The sequence below is a fragment of the Chroicocephalus ridibundus genome, chromosome 1 (assembly GCF_963924245.1).
Source record: "Chroicocephalus ridibundus chromosome 1, bChrRid1.1, whole genome shotgun sequence".
NCBI classification, from domain to species: domain Eukaryota; kingdom Metazoa; phylum Chordata; class Aves; order Charadriiformes; family Laridae; genus Chroicocephalus; species Chroicocephalus ridibundus.
Window position 1 is genome coordinate 182,288,864 of NC_086284.1, and position 17,606 is coordinate 182,306,469.

Sequence of the window (17,606 nt, forward strand, 5' to 3'; positions counted from 1 at the left end):
CTCGTAATTGTCAGGTGGGAGAAATCCGCATATGAAGGGAAAGAATTTCTTCAGAATAAAAGAAAAAGCAATGAAAATATGATAAAAGACTTTTAACTCCTTCAGAATAAAAGTCTTTTCAGAATTACTTTGTACTTTTGTCAAAATACCTCTGGTTGAATTACTTTTTTATTTTTAAAGGAAGCAGCACGGAATAGAAATTACCCCTTAAGTTCTGGGATCAGGAAGTTCACAGCTTGCTAATTACTTTTTTTTTCCCCCTTCTGTATTTCCCATTCTTCAAAAATAGGATCAGAGGCAGAACACAAAAGGAAGGAGAATTATTTTAAATGAAAATATTCTCACTTTAAGATTTCATCTCTTTCTTAGTGCTACATTTCAGGTAACACCTGTCTTCGAGCCAGCATCTCTGTGGTTCTCAGAAACACACTCATTTCTTCTCTGATTCAGGGTTACGTTCCAAAACACAACATACAGACTAAAATCAACGGAAACCCTTTTGTTTGTTTCAGGGGATGGATGGCCTTTCTGGAGGCAGTTTTCTCCTCATCAAATATTATTTGGAAATATTAAATCCTCACGGGGTGGGAACTAATCTAAAGAAGTCTAACTCTCCACTAAGACAAAACTGCCTGATCCTCACAAAAGTACCTCTTGCAGAAAACTTCCCCACTTCACCAACACTGGTCATGGAAGATTAATTTACTTCATTATTCTCAAGAACTCTGATTTCCTTCTCCTTCCCCCAAACTCAGATACAATGAAAAATTACCAATGGATACTGATGACAGAGGTGAGTTTTAGCGTAAGAGCTGTAACCCTGTACTGAAGAGCTCTTCTAGAGCAGGGGGCAACGCTCGCTGTCACAATGCCCGGGACACGTTCATGTCGTGTTCAACAGTGCAGCAGGCAAATCTTTCCACCTCATAGCGAGGAGGAAACAAGGACAAAAAGAAAGTAATAAACTGCCTAGTGTTTTTCATTTCTCTGAAATTAATTTTAAGAGCAGTACCAACAGGGAAATAAAAACCAGAGGCTGCAGGCTTAACCATTTGGAGTTTGGCAGAAAACAGGCGTCATTTCAGTCAGAACGATGAGGATTAACAAAACCAAATGAAAAAACCCCACGCGCTTCCCAAGGCCACGTGTTACTTTGCTTTGAAAGTCATCTCAAGGGGAGGCGAGGAAGGGGAAGTACCAGCAAATATGAGAACAGCTGCTAAATCACTACTAACCAGGCCACCAGAGCAGGGTGAACTCATTCCTACCATCATTACTGAGTCTATCTGTTAAGCCAAATCCAATAGTAGCAGATAGGAACTTTTAATTCATATTTCTAATTTAAGTTGATGAAATGTTAAACTAATCCTTCTTTGGAGAGAAGCAATGCTGTTCACATGCGTATGTACTGCTTTGTTCACCTCATAAAAATACGATCTGGAAGTAGTTCAGCTCTTTTTATTTTGTTAACTGCTATATTAGATGTAACATTTTGAAGGAAAATTATATTAAAAAAATAAATTTACATGATTGAAGTGCAGCGTTCTTAAGGTACTTGTAGCTTTCAATTTATAATTTTAGAAAAGGCGTCCCTTGCAAGGATGGGAAGACTTTTCATGGAAAATCTGAGCATTAAGTACTTTTGAGATACAAAAATATTTAAAGGCAAGAATCTACAATGCAAGTAATGGCCAACCATTCCTGTATTATGTGCAAGCTTATTAATTGGTCTCAATTGCCTGTGTGCAAAATGATGAAAAACACTAGAGAAAGTTCTAATTGTACCAAAAACCTTTAAGAGCAGGCTTTCAGAATTCTGGTTTGATTTTAGTGAGAGTAATTTCATATTTTAGTTTCAAATATTAAGCATTTAAGAACGGCTACAGGCATTCCTGACACCATCCTTAACAGAATTACCTGAACCAACTTACGCTAAAAGCAGAAATACACCCACTTTACCCCAATACCTGGATATACACTGGGGAAAAACTTACAACTTTCAACTGAGTGATCCAGTGAAAAGCAGCGGCATTTGAATACCTAAAATGGTTAGATTTAATAAAACTAATAAATAAATTTCAGTAATTATGGTGCAGTTACAACCTTTATGAGCCCGTCTTCCTACGTCACTGAAATAACCAACTGCTACTTGGAGATAACCGTACTCTTAGAATTTCCGTAATTTACAGGGAAGATTTAATTCTTCTGTTCCCATCAGATTTATCAGTGGTCAAAGTGAAAATTACTCTCTTGCAAGAAAATGTTCACTATGTAATACAGCTCTACCTTCTCATCTGTTCTTAAGCTTGGTCCACTGTAAGGTACTGCAAAACAAAGTGAAGATTATTTGCACCCACCACATTAGGCGTTACGATACACACAAATCTCTCAATTGGGAATAAAAGTTTTCTGTTTACTTACCGTTGTCACCTACTCTATTTACATATTTTAGCCTCACATTTCATGTTTATCATGCCATTCTCACACCTAGCTTTAGGTCTATAAAACATTTTAATGCATTCTGAAAACACAGAAGTTCCAAGATTAGTTTGACAACTAATTAGCACAACAGATTCTTAATTAGGAGGCCTGTATATATTACTGTAATTGAAGTAGATGAATTATATGGCAAGATAAAATGCACCTAATTCACAGTGCTTCTTCTACCATATGGTTTCTCTCTAGAGTCATTCTTTTTCATGACATTTAGATAGGTTGGTACATTTAATCTCATTTATTTCTACTTCTAGAAGACAATTGTTACATTAGTATGAAGACTTTGAAGACAGAGAAAGCTACAATTTCAAAAATTTCTACAGCATTAAAATTGTTACTACTGAATGAGCTCATAGATCTCTTCGTTCAGGTCCTTTTATTACTGTAAAATGCACCAGTATCTCCCCTGCTTTTCCCAAGCTGCAAGCGTGTAAGGTGAAGTATTTGCCCCTCGAACCCCAATGTTCACAGGAAACTGTCTCTGAGGTCACGTTTGTTTAGTCACGTAGCAGCTTATGCCACCTATCCATGTAACAGGTTTCCAAAATACCAAACTAGCTAAAAAATACCAGTTAACTAGAGAAAAATCGAATTCAGATCTGACTAAAAAAAGACAACTAAGCAACTGCATTAACCAAGTAATGACAAGTCTCAATTTGAGGCACTGGTGCCTCATCTTTTGCTATTAAATTCCCAAATCCAGTTCATTGCAGGACTGCCAGCTATCAACTTCTCGTCCACTTTTAGATTACCTCAACGTATTTACAGCAGATTTTTTTTTTCTTGTGTCTGTTTGCCCTCTATCTCTCCAGTCTTAAGACCATTCCGTTTCCTGTCTCACCAGAATGCTGTATGACACTTGCAGCACTGCAATCTACTGGTGGTTCCATGTGCCAGAAACCATTCCCACAGGCACAAAATGATGGTCTGGCAATACTTGTCTAGGTAGCACCATGTATTAGTGCCTTAACAAAAGCTGTTGGATAAAGAATAGGAGGTAGAAGCCACTGAAGAAACTTCCTTTTGAATTTTTGTAACAAAAGCAAAGTTGAATCCAGAGTTCAGGACCCACTGAGCAGCTATTATTGTTCTCTGCTCATTTTACCTCCATCTCATCCTATTTCACTCGGATCTTCTGGTTTGTCCACCTCAATTCCAGGGGATCCAGCCTTTGGGAATGAAAACCCATCAAAAACTGCAGGAATTGTCATATTTACTATAGAACATCTGCAGGGTCATACTACTGGCATTTAAAAAAGCCAGGTTAAGACAACCATTTGTCCCTTCCTGTATGAATGGTCTGTATGTCAAAACACCTGAAAACTGCACTGATACCGTAGAACTTATTTTAACTTGCATTACGAATAAACTGTACATGCTGTTTTACAGACAATATATATTTGTAAACTTGCTCATGCAAAATTAGTGTGCACATGAGGGATATTTGTTTTCTAATCCCCACACCTTAAAAATGACATTTATGTCTGGATTTTTTGAACTGTGCCCAAACCCTCTCTTTAATATAATAAATCTTACACAGAATTCATCTGCCAGCCAAACCAATTTATGAAGCTGAAACAAAAAAAGAATAAGAAGTTATACAAAAAAATGGTGCACCTGGACGCTTGATTCCCACCTCCCCCCCTTTTTGTTTACAAGTAGAAAGAGTGAATAAAAGAAAAAAAAAATCATGGTCACAAAATTTTGACATTTTAATCCTAAACATTACAGGGCAAATGGATGTTGGAACCTATTTTCATACAACGTGTGTCAACTTTTTAATTCCCAAATGTGGCCAAATCCACTAAAACAAGAGTGGTTAACAAACTCTGGATTATGGAAATACATTTCTGGAATAAATGCTAGAAAAGCAACAATGGGAAAAGCCAACTGTCTCCATAACGGTAAATAAAGTGGAACAACGTGTAGATTAGATACTTTTTCTGTTTCTTACTCATAATCTGTCAATTCAGTGCATTGTACGGTTCAACATAATGGTCCCCATTTTGGACAAACATCTAACTAGTGTCCATTGATTCCAAGTTAGTGGATGATGAATCTTTTTGGATACTTTCAAAGATGGCTGCCAGCTCAGGGTTAGAGCTTATCTGTGACTGAAATTCACTCATTAATGGACTCTTCTCTGCTTCTGGAATGGTTAGAAGCGCTGCTACTGCCCTCATAGCAGATCGTTTCAGTTCATCTTGCTTTTCAAACTCCTGTTTCACTGAGTTTGCCTTTACCTAGGGAAGAAATGAAAATATGTTTAAACTTTTGCTTAACCCTCCCACCTAAAAAAAAAAATAAAATTCCGACAAAGACTTATTTCCTCCCATACTACCACTTTGCACAGCTTTCAAAATGGCCTAAGCTCTAAAAGGAAAAAGAAAAAAAATCCCAACAACAAGAAGCTAAAAATACCCTCCAAACAGCTACTCTTTAGTAAGACTTTTTACCATCACTTTACAAGTAAGACTGAAACTTGAATACTGCATGGTTAGCAGAAAAAGCTTGTAAGATACCAAGTCAGTTACCAAATCAAAACAATTGTAGCAGCTGACCTCTAGCTAGTAAGCTCAGTAAACAATATTAAAATATTATCACTATACTTCCAGCTTCCAGAGAACAGAATTTTTTTAAAAGTTGACCTTCATTAGGTTACTGCTTAACCTTCTGTTATCATTCTCTAAGGTGTTTCAGTGATACAAACATAAATTATCATTAAAAGCAATCAAATTTCTTGATGTGAAATATAACAGAATACAGTAATGGAGAAGCAGGGTAAATCAGGCATTAAATGACTGTCAGAACATGCAGACAGATCAAGGTAAGAGCACGAATGCAAGGAGACTAACTGTGCCAACACCCAAGAATCTTGTAATATAAATGAAGAAACAAAGCAAACCGAAAAAACCCCAACAAAAATAGGACCACTTTACACTGTCTGCACACTTCGTCACCCAAATGCTTGGCTGCAACAACATAATCATTAGAAGTCAGAAAAACTGTTTCACTATTTATAATGAGACTTAAAAGTTGCCCAGGTGGCACCTAGATTTTTAAGGAACAAAACAAATGGCATCAAAGAAACAGAGGATTTTTAAAAAGAAGCTAACAAGTCTACTCTTCCATTTGTAGTTTAAAGACATTTAATACATATATAAGGGCCCACACATTTATATTGCCCTATTGCAGCTTATGAACTGTCACCCAGGAAATGCTGCAGCGCTACATCTAGATTCTCAGAAGTATTCTTCATACGCGAGTTCATTTACACTTCTATAAGACAACACAAAATAATTAACATAAATAAGTTTTAAATTTAAAACAATACCTTAGTTGTACATGTAGCGCGCAACGGTTCAACAAGCCTATCCAATCTCTGCAGCACTGCGCTTGGACAAAGGGTAGACAATCTCACCAACATTAAAAAGGTTAGCATCTAGGTTGAGAGAAAACCAATTCAACAATCAGTTAGGCTCAGCACATATATGGAGAGATACTCCCTACAATGCTGTGTAACCTTTTTAGCAGCAACAGTTCAATAAAAATGGCAAATACGGTGAAGTACTTAAGCATACGAAGTAATATTTTTACCATTTCAGTCTATTCACTATTTAAAATATTTTGACCCAGTCACTGCTTACACAGAGAAAAATGACAGCTAACCTTAATATCATAGTGATCCTTCAGGCCATCTTCAACATGGTTTAAGAATTCAAATATATCTAGTCTATCCAAACAGCTATCCAGAAGAGTATACATGCACTCAAAAGCTGCTTTCCTTATGTCCAACCCGTCATCAACTGTATGCTTAAATGGTCCCATTTCCACCTGTCGGAAAATAAAAAACAAAGTAATATATTTAGAAAAACAAATAATCTACTTAGATATATTTAGCACTGTTTTTCTTAGTTAACATACCTCTCTGATTAATTCCTTTCTGACTTTTGTTTCATTGTAAAGATGAGGAAGCACAGTATCTAAGAGGTCCCTTATTAATGACGGTTTATTGTGTGCAGCTGAGTTAAACGTCACTAGGGCTACTCTCCTGACATTGAGATCTGGGTCCTCCAATGTTTTCAGAAAATCACCTGCAACCATGTACAGAAATAAAACAAACTTATGAGGATCACCTTCATTTGCTACTTCAAAAATATCTTTGCTTAGTTTTTAACTTTTCAAGGGGACATATTAAGTGCAGCGCTTATTTTGATGTAATACAGACCAATATCTGCTATTTTAGCATGAATACACAAAAAAATCTATTTAGTTATAATCCTTTCTAAAGCATTATATAACTGAGATATTTTGCATTTCAGATAATGAAGCAGAAATAGAGAAACCACCACCAAAATAAACGACTATCACTTAATGATATTTCAACTTTTTTTTTTAAAGCTATAGTGTGCAAATTGACAAAAATTATATCTAACACAATCTTTCCTGTTCTCCATTAAAGCCCCTCAGAATATGCATTAGAAAACCAATTTAAATTCTGCAGTTCAAGAATTAGAGAACACGTCTTAAGAAAACTATGAATATATTGATTTTTAACCCCTAAACTGGCATATATTGAAAATACCTAAATTACCAGAGGATAAGCCCACTCAGTATTATTAACATAGCAACAGCCCTCTCATCCCATCCCACCACACACTCTGGGCTTTTTCAATTTACAATGTCTATAGTTCTATAAAACAGAAATGCCTGCAGGAATAGATCATACTTTTCCCCAACATTTGTCAAGTTTACTAGCAACTTCCAAGAGGAGTGAGATTTTTAAAAGGAAAAAAAACCAAAAGGGTGTAAACATCAAAGTGACTTCTACACAGAAAAAAACCAAACCCTGGGTAACAAACTAAAGATAATTGAGATTTTTTAAGTACTAGATACCAACAGGTATTTTGACTGGGTAATCAATAAGTATGTCCAGAAACCCAAGAGGCAAGGTAGCTCCAGTGGGAGGGACAACAGGGGGGAAAAACCCAGAAGCATAGTCAATTCTTTAACATACTATTAAAAAAATGTTAATTTTTTTGATGAAAATAATGATGATGATGAAAATAGCACATAGGAACTGACACCACTTTCCCATAAATAAAAACCTTGCTCTGTACAAAACTGTATGTTTTCAAAGATTAATCTCTCTCCCCCCATTAGTTTTATCAGTATACACAATTTTTAACAATCTTTAAACTTATAATCAACCCACTATATAAAACATTCACCATAGCATACTAAACAAATCTACAATACTTTGTCATACAAATGAAAAAAGATCAAAAAGACACAGCATTGCAAAGCTCTTCATCATACTGACATTATACTGAAAGCTCTGATTACCTTATCCCTTCAAAAATATACAAGCTTCCAATAACTTTCAGGTCACAAAGCATTATACAATCCTAAACACCTAAATTTACAATTTGCCACCTGGTAATTCTCAGAATTCACAAGTGCGTGTATCTTTTAAATGACTAAATGTCAAATATTTCCAAGACCACCCTTCTGCGTAAAGACAGTACCTTACTACATCAAACTGATATAATTTGGCAAGAGCATGGGAAAGGAAACCAGCTTTTGGGTACTGTCTTCCTAAAAACCCTAGCTCCTTGTATTCTTTGCCCATCACAGCTTCAATACACACCATTTTTACCACACAACTTTTACTACTCAGAATTCAAACAAGCTAGAATTAATAGAAATAGTTGGCCACTATGAAAACGTAACTGTTCCAACAGTTACCATTATCAGATAATTCTGGTACCCGCAAAATGGTTTTTTTTCCCTGAAAACACAACAATTTTTAAGTGCAATTCTATTGCTTGAAAACATAGACACTGTCACTAAAGTAGAGAACTTACCTATGCAGTTCTTCAAGAGTGGGTCTATGGGTTGTGGATGATCAGAAATAGTGAACTTGACAGCAGTAACCACCGAACTTCGAGCATATGAGGACCCTAATATGAAGCAAAAGTATAAATATGTAACACTAAAACAGTACAACTACAGAATTTAAATCACATTCAATTCCATTCTCTTTAAATGTCTAATGCTCTTAAGAACACTAAAGAAGAAATGTTACTTACTGCTAGCAATGCAATATGTTTTCTCCATAGACGTTCTTGTGGTACATTTTAAACAGGGGAAAAAGAGACCATAATATTTGCAATAAACATTTCACATTATCTGCTACAGAAAATTGAAGTAATGAACCTATTAGGGCAGATTTTTTCATTCAACACATAGGCTTATACAAACCACTCTCCTCTTTAAAGCAGAAGCATGTGAAAAAAACAGGTCAATATTCTTGATGTGAGAAAGATTAAAGAATTATGCACAACGATCCCTCCTAATCCTTAAAAGTTTCAGAATTTTCATCTGGAAATTAGGAATACTGTAATTTACATCAAAATGTCAACATGTTGCAACTGGTCTGTCAAGTAGTGCCGTCCCTTTGTCACCCATGTTCCTTCCCCTTAAAGTTTTTAACTCTTAGTTAAACATAACATCATTAATTGAAATACTACGGTCTGAAAGCAGAATATAAAACTAATTCACGTTACGTATGACTAATTTCTTCTAGTAAAAATGGAACCATCTAAGCTTCACATTGTTGGGGCAGGAGGAAAGCAAGACTTCAAGAACATCACAAAATTTAAGCAAGTAATTTGCAAAACTAGATCAATTTATTAATAGATAGTGTAAGGCCATATGCTACAGTACATGAGTTACTACTGCTCACCTGATGCCAAGTATCCCTTGAGTCGTGGAAGCAGAGTCTCTGGGTCTATTAAAGTAAGCTTGCCCAAACATTCAGCAACAACATTCCTGGTACCCTCTTCTGCACATTCACAGTGCTTCAGGAGTAAGGCCCAGATGTTCTCAACATATGGTTTGAGACCAATGACTGATGCAGAGCTAATTATTTCTTTCAAGGAATGAAGAAGAAGGTATTGCCTCTTAGGTTGACTGGTTATTTCTTGTAAGACAAATGGCAGATACTCAGGAAGATTGCCAACACTAATACTGCCTAATGCATAAGATGCTGCCGATTTGACTTCTTCACTAGGAGAAGAGAACGCTTCTAATATTACAGACTTCAGCTCAATTTGTCCGCTTAAGTCAATGTGGTGCCCAACCTCCCCAAGAGAAAGCAAAGCCAAAAGCCGAATGGAATCTGTGGACCTTGAGTTCTTGACATCTTGAATGAACTGACCTACAACAGCTGGTCCTTCCTTAGGGCAGGCTCGAGTAAGGGCAGCAACGCATTTGGCAATGGAATAGTAAGACTGCTTGTGAGTAAGTGCTGTGCTCTGTGAGTACACTGGACCCGTCAACATGCGCAGTAAATCCATATAGCCTAAATTATTTGTACCCGTCACAACCAAAGCTTGGAAAAATTCTAGCATGGCACTCAGTGCTCCACCCTGAAGTAGAGGCGATCTCACCAGCCCAATAAGTTCATTGAGAATGGACCCACTAATCTTTGACAGGGAGGAAGGATATACTTTAGCCAGTGTTGTCAGGAAACTGATGGCCATCTGTGATACATGCATATCACTTTCACTAATCAGAGGTGGAAGCTCATCCAGGACAGCATCAATCATGGCAGCTGTCAAGCTGTCGCTGTAATTCTTAATTAAAATATCTAGAGCAGAGAGAGTGCCCAGTTTCAAAGCTCGCTGGTTCTTTCTTAAAAAAGAAGCAAGAATAGGAACTCCTTCCCCAAGGATTGGTCTCAAATCTATCTTCAGAGGAGAACCAGCAATCAATGTCATGGCCTTCACTGTAGTTAACCGAGTGATCTCATTCTTCAGTCTCTCGAGGAAGATCTGAAGTGTACTAGGCAGGTCAGCTCCTAGGCTGTCACCAAGGCTACAAATTATTTGACCCATGCAAGATATTGCCCTTTCTTTCACCTCCTGATCAATGTCAGCAGCCTTTAATCTCTTGATTGTACAAGTAAACAAATCTTTGATGTAAGGAGTAGCATCAAAAGAAGAAGGCTGGTCTAAAGGACGAATGACTTTCACAAGTTGTTGGGTAACCAAAAGCGCCTCTGATGTTATCTTGTAAAATGGGTCTCCAACGCAAGCTACAACTGGAGGTACCAATGCTTGAACATGAGGATGAAAGACTTGGGGAGCATGATTGCAGAGGATCACATACAAACAGGACAAAGCATCTATCTTCAGGTTAGAAGAGCTTGATTTGTCATTCAGTGAAAAAATTATTCCTGGAAGAAAAAAGAAAAGTGTATTTTTAGGTTAGGTATTTATATTCTGTTAGAACACTTCAGAATTTCTGAAGGCAGGCAGCTATACTCAATTTATGTTTTCCTGCTCCCAGCCTTTCTTGAACGCTTCCATGCCCCTTTTGCTATTTTATTCAATCAGTTTCAAGCTTCCTCTACACAGAGGACATGGGGTCTTTTGATGGCTTGTGATATATTTTCTTAATTATAATTGGATTCTGAACCTTTACCTTTTCCAAACTTACTTCTCCTTCTTACTTCAAAATTCTACATTTTAGGTCCCAAAAGCTAAAATATGAACAATATTTTGCGCTGTTGAGATGAGAAAGAAGGCAGTTTGATCTTACAATTAAGAAGCAATTTAAATTTATTTTTTTAGGTAGATGAAAAAAAAAAATCTCAATCTCACAGCCAACCCTTGTTTTCAAGACTAATGGAAATATGTCACTAAAATATTTATATGGATCCACACAGTAGCTGATTATTTTGCTGATTTCTTTAAATAGAAGCAACACTTCAAAGCTTCTGCAAAAAGCACAGTCAAGATTTAAAGATCTTGAAACTTCACATCCAATTTGCTAATAAATCTAAGCTAATAATATGCTTCTCATACCTGGTACGAGTACAGGAACATGTTGTGTTAGGGCTCCAGGTAATACATTTACTAGCTCAGTCAGCATGTTAAAGCAACACTGACGAGTCTTCACACTTTTCTCCTTCATCTGTTTGTGCAAGGCTTTAACAATGTTGGGGACCTGTAATCATCACACATCTGTTAATTGATCCAATAGCTACCATTTCTTTCACCCTCTATCACTGGGAGGTATAAAGACAGACGTGTGTCCTACCCCTCTATTTCTGATTTCTCTACAGAACTAGAGAAATTATAAACCCTGGGAAATGAAGATTCAAAAGAACTGCTATCCAAAAAAACAGTAATTTAACTTTAAAAGGTGAAATGAAACAAAGCAAAACTAGATTTGAATTAATAAAACTGTAGAGAGCAACAACTGAAAAGTCACTGAAATAATTCCCTTTTTCTAAGTTTTTCAGCACTATCCTTTTTATTCTGAAAATAAAGTATGTTGCAGCAGATCAAATTTTATCTTGATCATCAGAGCTTATGTCTGCATTACAGAACGCACAAAATAACTATTTTGCTTTGGTAATTTGGTTAAACTACACAGGACATGCAACTTTTACAGGTGATGGTAAACAACTGAAGTCAGATAAGCACATTTGCATGAGTTGGTAATTTCAGTTTTCAAGACTGCTGCACTTTTCTGGGCCAGTTTACCCGGCTTGCTCTCTATGTTAGTACTACAGTGATAAACTGTAATCTGTGTATGAAGGAAGCATGACACGGCATATTTCAAGAACTATCCTTATGATAACTTCAGCGTATCTTCTCAAAGATAACAAAAATCTTGACAAATAACCTGACTCTGAAGCATTGTCAAAGGTGTCTCTCCTTGTTCCATTGCATCAGGATCACAAAGCCAACTTTGCACAGGTCGAGTTTGTTTTAAAAGAGAAAGATATGCGTGAAAGACATCTGCTTTAACATTCTCTTCACGTTCTTTGAATCTGGCTATTAAAGCAGGAGATACAGTTTTGTAGAATTCTGGAAGCATTTCATGTCGTGTGCTAACCACAGCATCCAAACATTTAGCAGCTGCACGCCTCACTTTCCAGCTCATGTCATCATCATCACTATATTCATCATCGCTCCCTTGAAAAAATAAATTATGCATATGTTCAAGTCTAGACAATCAAAGCATCAAGTTTTATTTTAAACAATTAATAAGACACACTTGCATTCTTTGTTTAAGGCACACCAAAGAAATACGTTCAGAAGCATGTCAAAAAAATATACATAAAAAGCCTTCTAAATTGCCTAAATCATAAGGCTAATTATTTTCTCTGCCAATTTTTTCACGCTAGTCTTACACATGTATTAATTTAAACTGCAAACAGGATAAGGCAACTCCCATCATATTTATAGCCTGACTACTGATTTAAAGCATATTCCTCTTTATTCCTGACATAAGCAACAATTACTAGCTGATCGAGATTCAACAAATGATTCTGTTTGTTTCTTTCAATCAAACCATACTCTGCCCCCCAAAAAGGACAACAAAGAAATATACAATAAGCAATACAAATTTACTTTAAGCACTAAAGCAACAACTATGCGGCTCACTCATTCTTGAAGTAATGAGAATGTTATGCTCTGGGTTCAGATTACTTGTGTGTCCAAGTTTTCATAAAGCTTACATATGGCAAGGTATTGCCAAAATATTAAATAAATACCTCATGCCTTTCAGTCTAAAACATTTTTATCATACAGAAAAATACTGAGTATGCTGCATTTTTCTATCTACTCTGATTTTATGCATTAGGTAACAATATATTATAGTGGAAAATAGTGAGAATCCTTTCCCATACTGAATATGTATTTTCAATTCATTAACTGATGTTCTTCTTGCTTTAGTTATATCATCTTCTACGCTTCTGCCTTTTCTCATGTTTCAAGTCTTTTAAAATATTTGTCTTGTATTTTATACTCACCCTTGGAAATCCTTATCTCCAGCAAGAACATCCTATACTTTTATTCCAAGAAATGAGTTCATAAGGCATGTTTAAAAACAGTACAAAAATTGAATACAGAAGTATACAAGTCACTCAAATGCTGGTACTTTGCAATACCACCCATATCAATTTTCTCAGATGAGTGCAGATTCAGAAGCTCTTTCTCTCCCCCAAACCAAAAACAGAATATACCTTGATCATCATCATCGCCACCATCAGCATCCATAGCATTTTCATCTTCATCTTCGTCATCATAATTGTAATTAGGATCATAGGTAAGATATTTAAGACAAATGTTTATAATGGTAGATACATGAGGATAAACTTCTTTAGGACATCTGCATAATACAAAAATACAATCAATATCAAATTACTTTGAAGAATTAAAATATTTCTGAAAGACTCCATGCCACATACTGTACTTCAGAGACCTTAGCCAAACCAAGTACCATCAGTGCATCCATCTGAATTACAGAAATTGAGAAAGAAAGTTCAGAAAAGGCAATGTTACTATGTAGCTGAATTTGCTAGATTGGAATGTGCGGGGGACCAAGATGTGCCTTTGGATATCAATATTTTCGTCACCACTATTGGACAACAAACATTATTAGAATACTTTCCCCCTTCTGTTTGCATAAGTAGCAACGGCAAAGTAGAAAGTTTCTGAAGTACAGCCATAACACTGCTTAACAGTTAAGTTACAAGACAGAATAACTGGAACAGTACCAGCTCAAAGCTCGCACCAAAGAGACTGTCTCTTGACAGCTTACAACCAAATGGCACACTATTAGATCTTAAGAAAGCCTGAAATAGGTACCTGAGAATAACTTACCTCCTAACAAAGGATTCAAAGGCTTGAATGCAATACTCTCGCAGTTCATCATCATCTACATTACAAAACTTTACAACCAAAGGAATTATTTTCTCAAGATATTCACCTAGTAAGAGAAGAAAAATAGCAAAGTCACTCTCACCTAAAAAACTTTTAAAGTTACAGATTATTATATTTTTATATAGTATACAGATAATACGTATTTTTCTTACCTATTCTATGACCTGCTTGCCTACTGATGGCAGCAATACACTGTATATAGGTCCTAGTTGTTGACATGGAATCATTTTTAGACAGCTCTGTCAACAGATGTTCAATGAGGTCAACAAAAACCATATTGCCACAACTCATAACCAGGTGACCAAGAGCAATGATGGTTCTTTTCCTCACAGCAAGTCTGGGGCTAGTCAGCTGGGGGAGCAGACAGGTCAGAATTGAAGGATGGAAGTTAACAAGCAGTCCTCCTTGCCTTAAAACAGACAAAACACAAACTCAAACCAATTGAATCTAGATAACTTTGGTCACATACTGTACAACAATTCCTTTAAATATTCCCAAAACATCACAAAGATTCTAATTAAGTCTTTAAATTTATGCTTGTGGAGCTTTTAAAAACAATAAATGAGTTTAAAATATACCCTCAAAGCAATAAACATTAAAATAAGCTTAAAACTACAGTTCTCAGAAGATTAAATAATAAAGTAATTGATCTATCAATCAGCTTACCTTCAATATATTCATTTTTTTCCCTAAATGAAGTTTCACCTATATTTAATAGCTAACCATATTATTTCACGTAACTTAAAGTAATTTAAATTTAACATTTGGAAAATTTAAGCTCAAGCTTTAAGGAGTATTTATGAGCATTCACCAGCGTTTGGAAAAGGGATGTTTACCTGCTCAGCATATCAGCCATGATATCCAGTGCTTCCAGTTGAACAGACACATCTTCCTGCTTGGCTATAGCACTTGTGAGACGCCCTGTGATCTTTTTGCAAACATTAGCTGCTAATGCAGAACCTGAAAGTACAACAAAACTTCAGTGTTTTCATAATTTAAAAAAAAAAAAAAAATGTTTTTTTAAACACCAGAGATCAAGTTTGTGACTATGGAAACAACCTGATCTAAACATAAAACAGCTTTTCCCACACAACAAAACAAGCTTGAACAGCCAGTCTGTTTGCTAATGTAACGTATGCTCTGCATTAGAGCTGAAAGACTGTCTATGTAGAAACCTACTAGGAAGGAGGGCTTCTTAATTGTCCCATAAGGTATATACAACAGAAAGGACCCTGCTTTTGGCAGGGCAAGCAATGGAAAGTGAAGGCCAAGATGAGTCTGGAGCAATAAATGAAAGGACTATTGGTAAAAGTAAAGAAATAATTAAAAAGGCAAGGGGAAGCACAGAAGTAGATAGAGGCACCTCTAAAGAACAGCTGTATAACGAAACCTCAAAATAAAATCATTTTGCACATGAAATAACTTAAATAGTAAGTACCTGAAATACTGCTGGAACATTTGAGAAAGGGGAAAAAATGTATACCCAAAGTATTTTACAATTCAAGTAAAAATGTCTTTACCACAGCTCCATAGATCCCCCTTCCCCGCAACTGTCTAATGTTGTTTGGGGTAATTATGAGAAAAGAAGATACTCGTGCCATGGTAACAGCTACCCAATGGCTAGTGCTTATCTTAATTTGCATGAAGTTTTTGTTAAATCACACTTTGGGAATTTAGATGTGAAATTATTATCATTCCAACCTATATTAAATACAGTTTATATATATTTATGGCTTATTCTTAACTATATGACTAAAACTCAACGTAACAATTGGACAGTAAAATATATTACCATAGAGGCTAAGAAAAAAAGACAACAATCTATGTTTGAGTGGAAAGCAAGAAATAACACCTAGGTTCCTTTTGTATTAGGAAGACTAATTATATTGAAAGATTTTGCTACATTTTTGTTCGAGCTTTACCTTCAGCCCAAGATCTCCTTTTGTTTTGTGCAGGCAAACAGAAGAATAAAAGCTTAAACTGATTAATTAAATAACCAATTTTAAGTAAAAGTTTACACATCTCACTACTGCTTGATAAAAGCAAAACTTACACATGGATTTTCAATAAAGGATGTTAAAATCAGAGCTTTTTTTTTTTTATTTCAGAAACCTCAGTCTCTAAAAACTGCACTTCCAAAGCCTTTTTAATCATTTCTCTATTCTCATTCATATCCTACGCTACGATATCTGAAAAGCACTTGAATAAAAAAGTAATGCCATTAACTGATGAGCTGCTCATCATTACTATCTCTTTTGGAGGACTGACTGCCTTCATTTAAAACTGCAGGTAAGCATTTTGGTAATTTAACAGGCAATTGTTAGAAACACAGCGTACTTTCCAAAACACCAGAAACTGAGACAAGAAATCAGATCATTAAAGAAAAATACCCAAGTTATAATCAATTTTAAAGTATACCATCAATCAAAAAGCAAGGGGAGATTTAGCTATTACTATAGCCTAGAAACGTTCCACCAGACAATTATTAAAATAGCTTTTACACTAAATTTGTTATACTGAAGTTCATATAAGTTGTTGGGTTTTTTTCACATGAATGCAATTCTTCAGTAAAAATAGTTTTTAAACTAGTAAAATCTGCAAATACTGTCAGAGAAGAAACTAAAAGGTTATTTGTGTCATCCATTTTTCCTCTAACAGAAATTAGTTCCAATGTTAAATGAACTGAATCTTCTTCCCTAAAGGACACAGCTTTTGCGGTTTTTTTTTTAATTCGTAATGAAACAATAAAACTAGATAGTCTTGAGTACAAAATGCCTTACCACTGGAAGCTGGGGGGAGTTCTCCAATCACAGTTTTAAGGCCAATGCTTGAAATGTCACGTAACTGTTCTTTATCTGAAAGCATGTTTGTACAGAGGGTATCTACAATAGTCTCCACTTGATACTCCTTCACTTTACTCACCAAAGGGCCAAGGCTGTATAAATAGAAGAAAAGTATTAAATCTGCATCCTTAAATAAACCCCCTCATTTTACATATTTTGCATTCAAGTCACAAACTTATGGTTTGTTTTGGTAGCAATGTAAAGCAGAATTTTAAAATCCGAAAACCTTCAGCTGGTTGGGTTGATAATCTGTCTCCATAAATCTAGTAACAAAATGCTGTTTTAGCACGTTTTTTTATCTAGTGGCGGAAATGGTTTTTGCATGACTGTTCTGCTTCAGTCTCAAAACCCTTTCACTTCTCAACGCCAATATTTGTAACAAAAGTCACCTAGCCAGAGCCACCAGTTTATGTGCTTGACTATCAGTGCCCGCTTAGTCCACAGACAAGTAAGCAATCTTCTTAATTACTGCATCTTTACTCTATACAATGCTTGGGTTCAATCCAACATACACTCAGGCTCA

The 17,606-nt window shown here is 35.8% G+C and overlaps 1 protein-coding gene across 1 annotated transcript in view; it reads right to left on the minus strand.

The window, feature by feature from the left end:
* Positions 1-1,543: 1,543 nt before the first annotated feature.
* The window catches only part of CAND1 (cullin associated and neddylation dissociated 1), a 31,462-nt gene continuing 15,399 nt past the window's right edge, over positions 1,544-17,606 (minus strand). Inside the window, exons 3-15 of the mRNA XM_063323002.1 lie at positions 17,021-17,175; positions 15,077-15,200; positions 14,393-14,649; positions 14,181-14,286; positions 13,541-13,686; positions 12,196-12,488; positions 11,370-11,511; positions 9,245-10,738; positions 8,364-8,459; positions 6,421-6,590; positions 6,166-6,330; positions 5,831-5,938; positions 1,544-4,739 (exon numbers count right to left, since the gene is read on the minus strand). Coding sequence (XP_063179072.1) covers positions 4,515-4,739; positions 5,831-5,938; positions 6,166-6,330; positions 6,421-6,590; positions 8,364-8,459; positions 9,245-10,738; positions 11,370-11,511; positions 12,196-12,488; positions 13,541-13,686; positions 14,181-14,286; positions 14,393-14,649; positions 15,077-15,200; positions 17,021-17,175 — 3,481 coding nt within the window. The 3' untranslated portion in view covers positions 1,544-4,514. The remainder of the gene's footprint in view (positions 4,740-5,830; positions 5,939-6,165; positions 6,331-6,420; positions 6,591-8,363; positions 8,460-9,244; positions 10,739-11,369; positions 11,512-12,195; positions 12,489-13,540; positions 13,687-14,180; positions 14,287-14,392; positions 14,650-15,076; positions 15,201-17,020; positions 17,176-17,606) is intronic.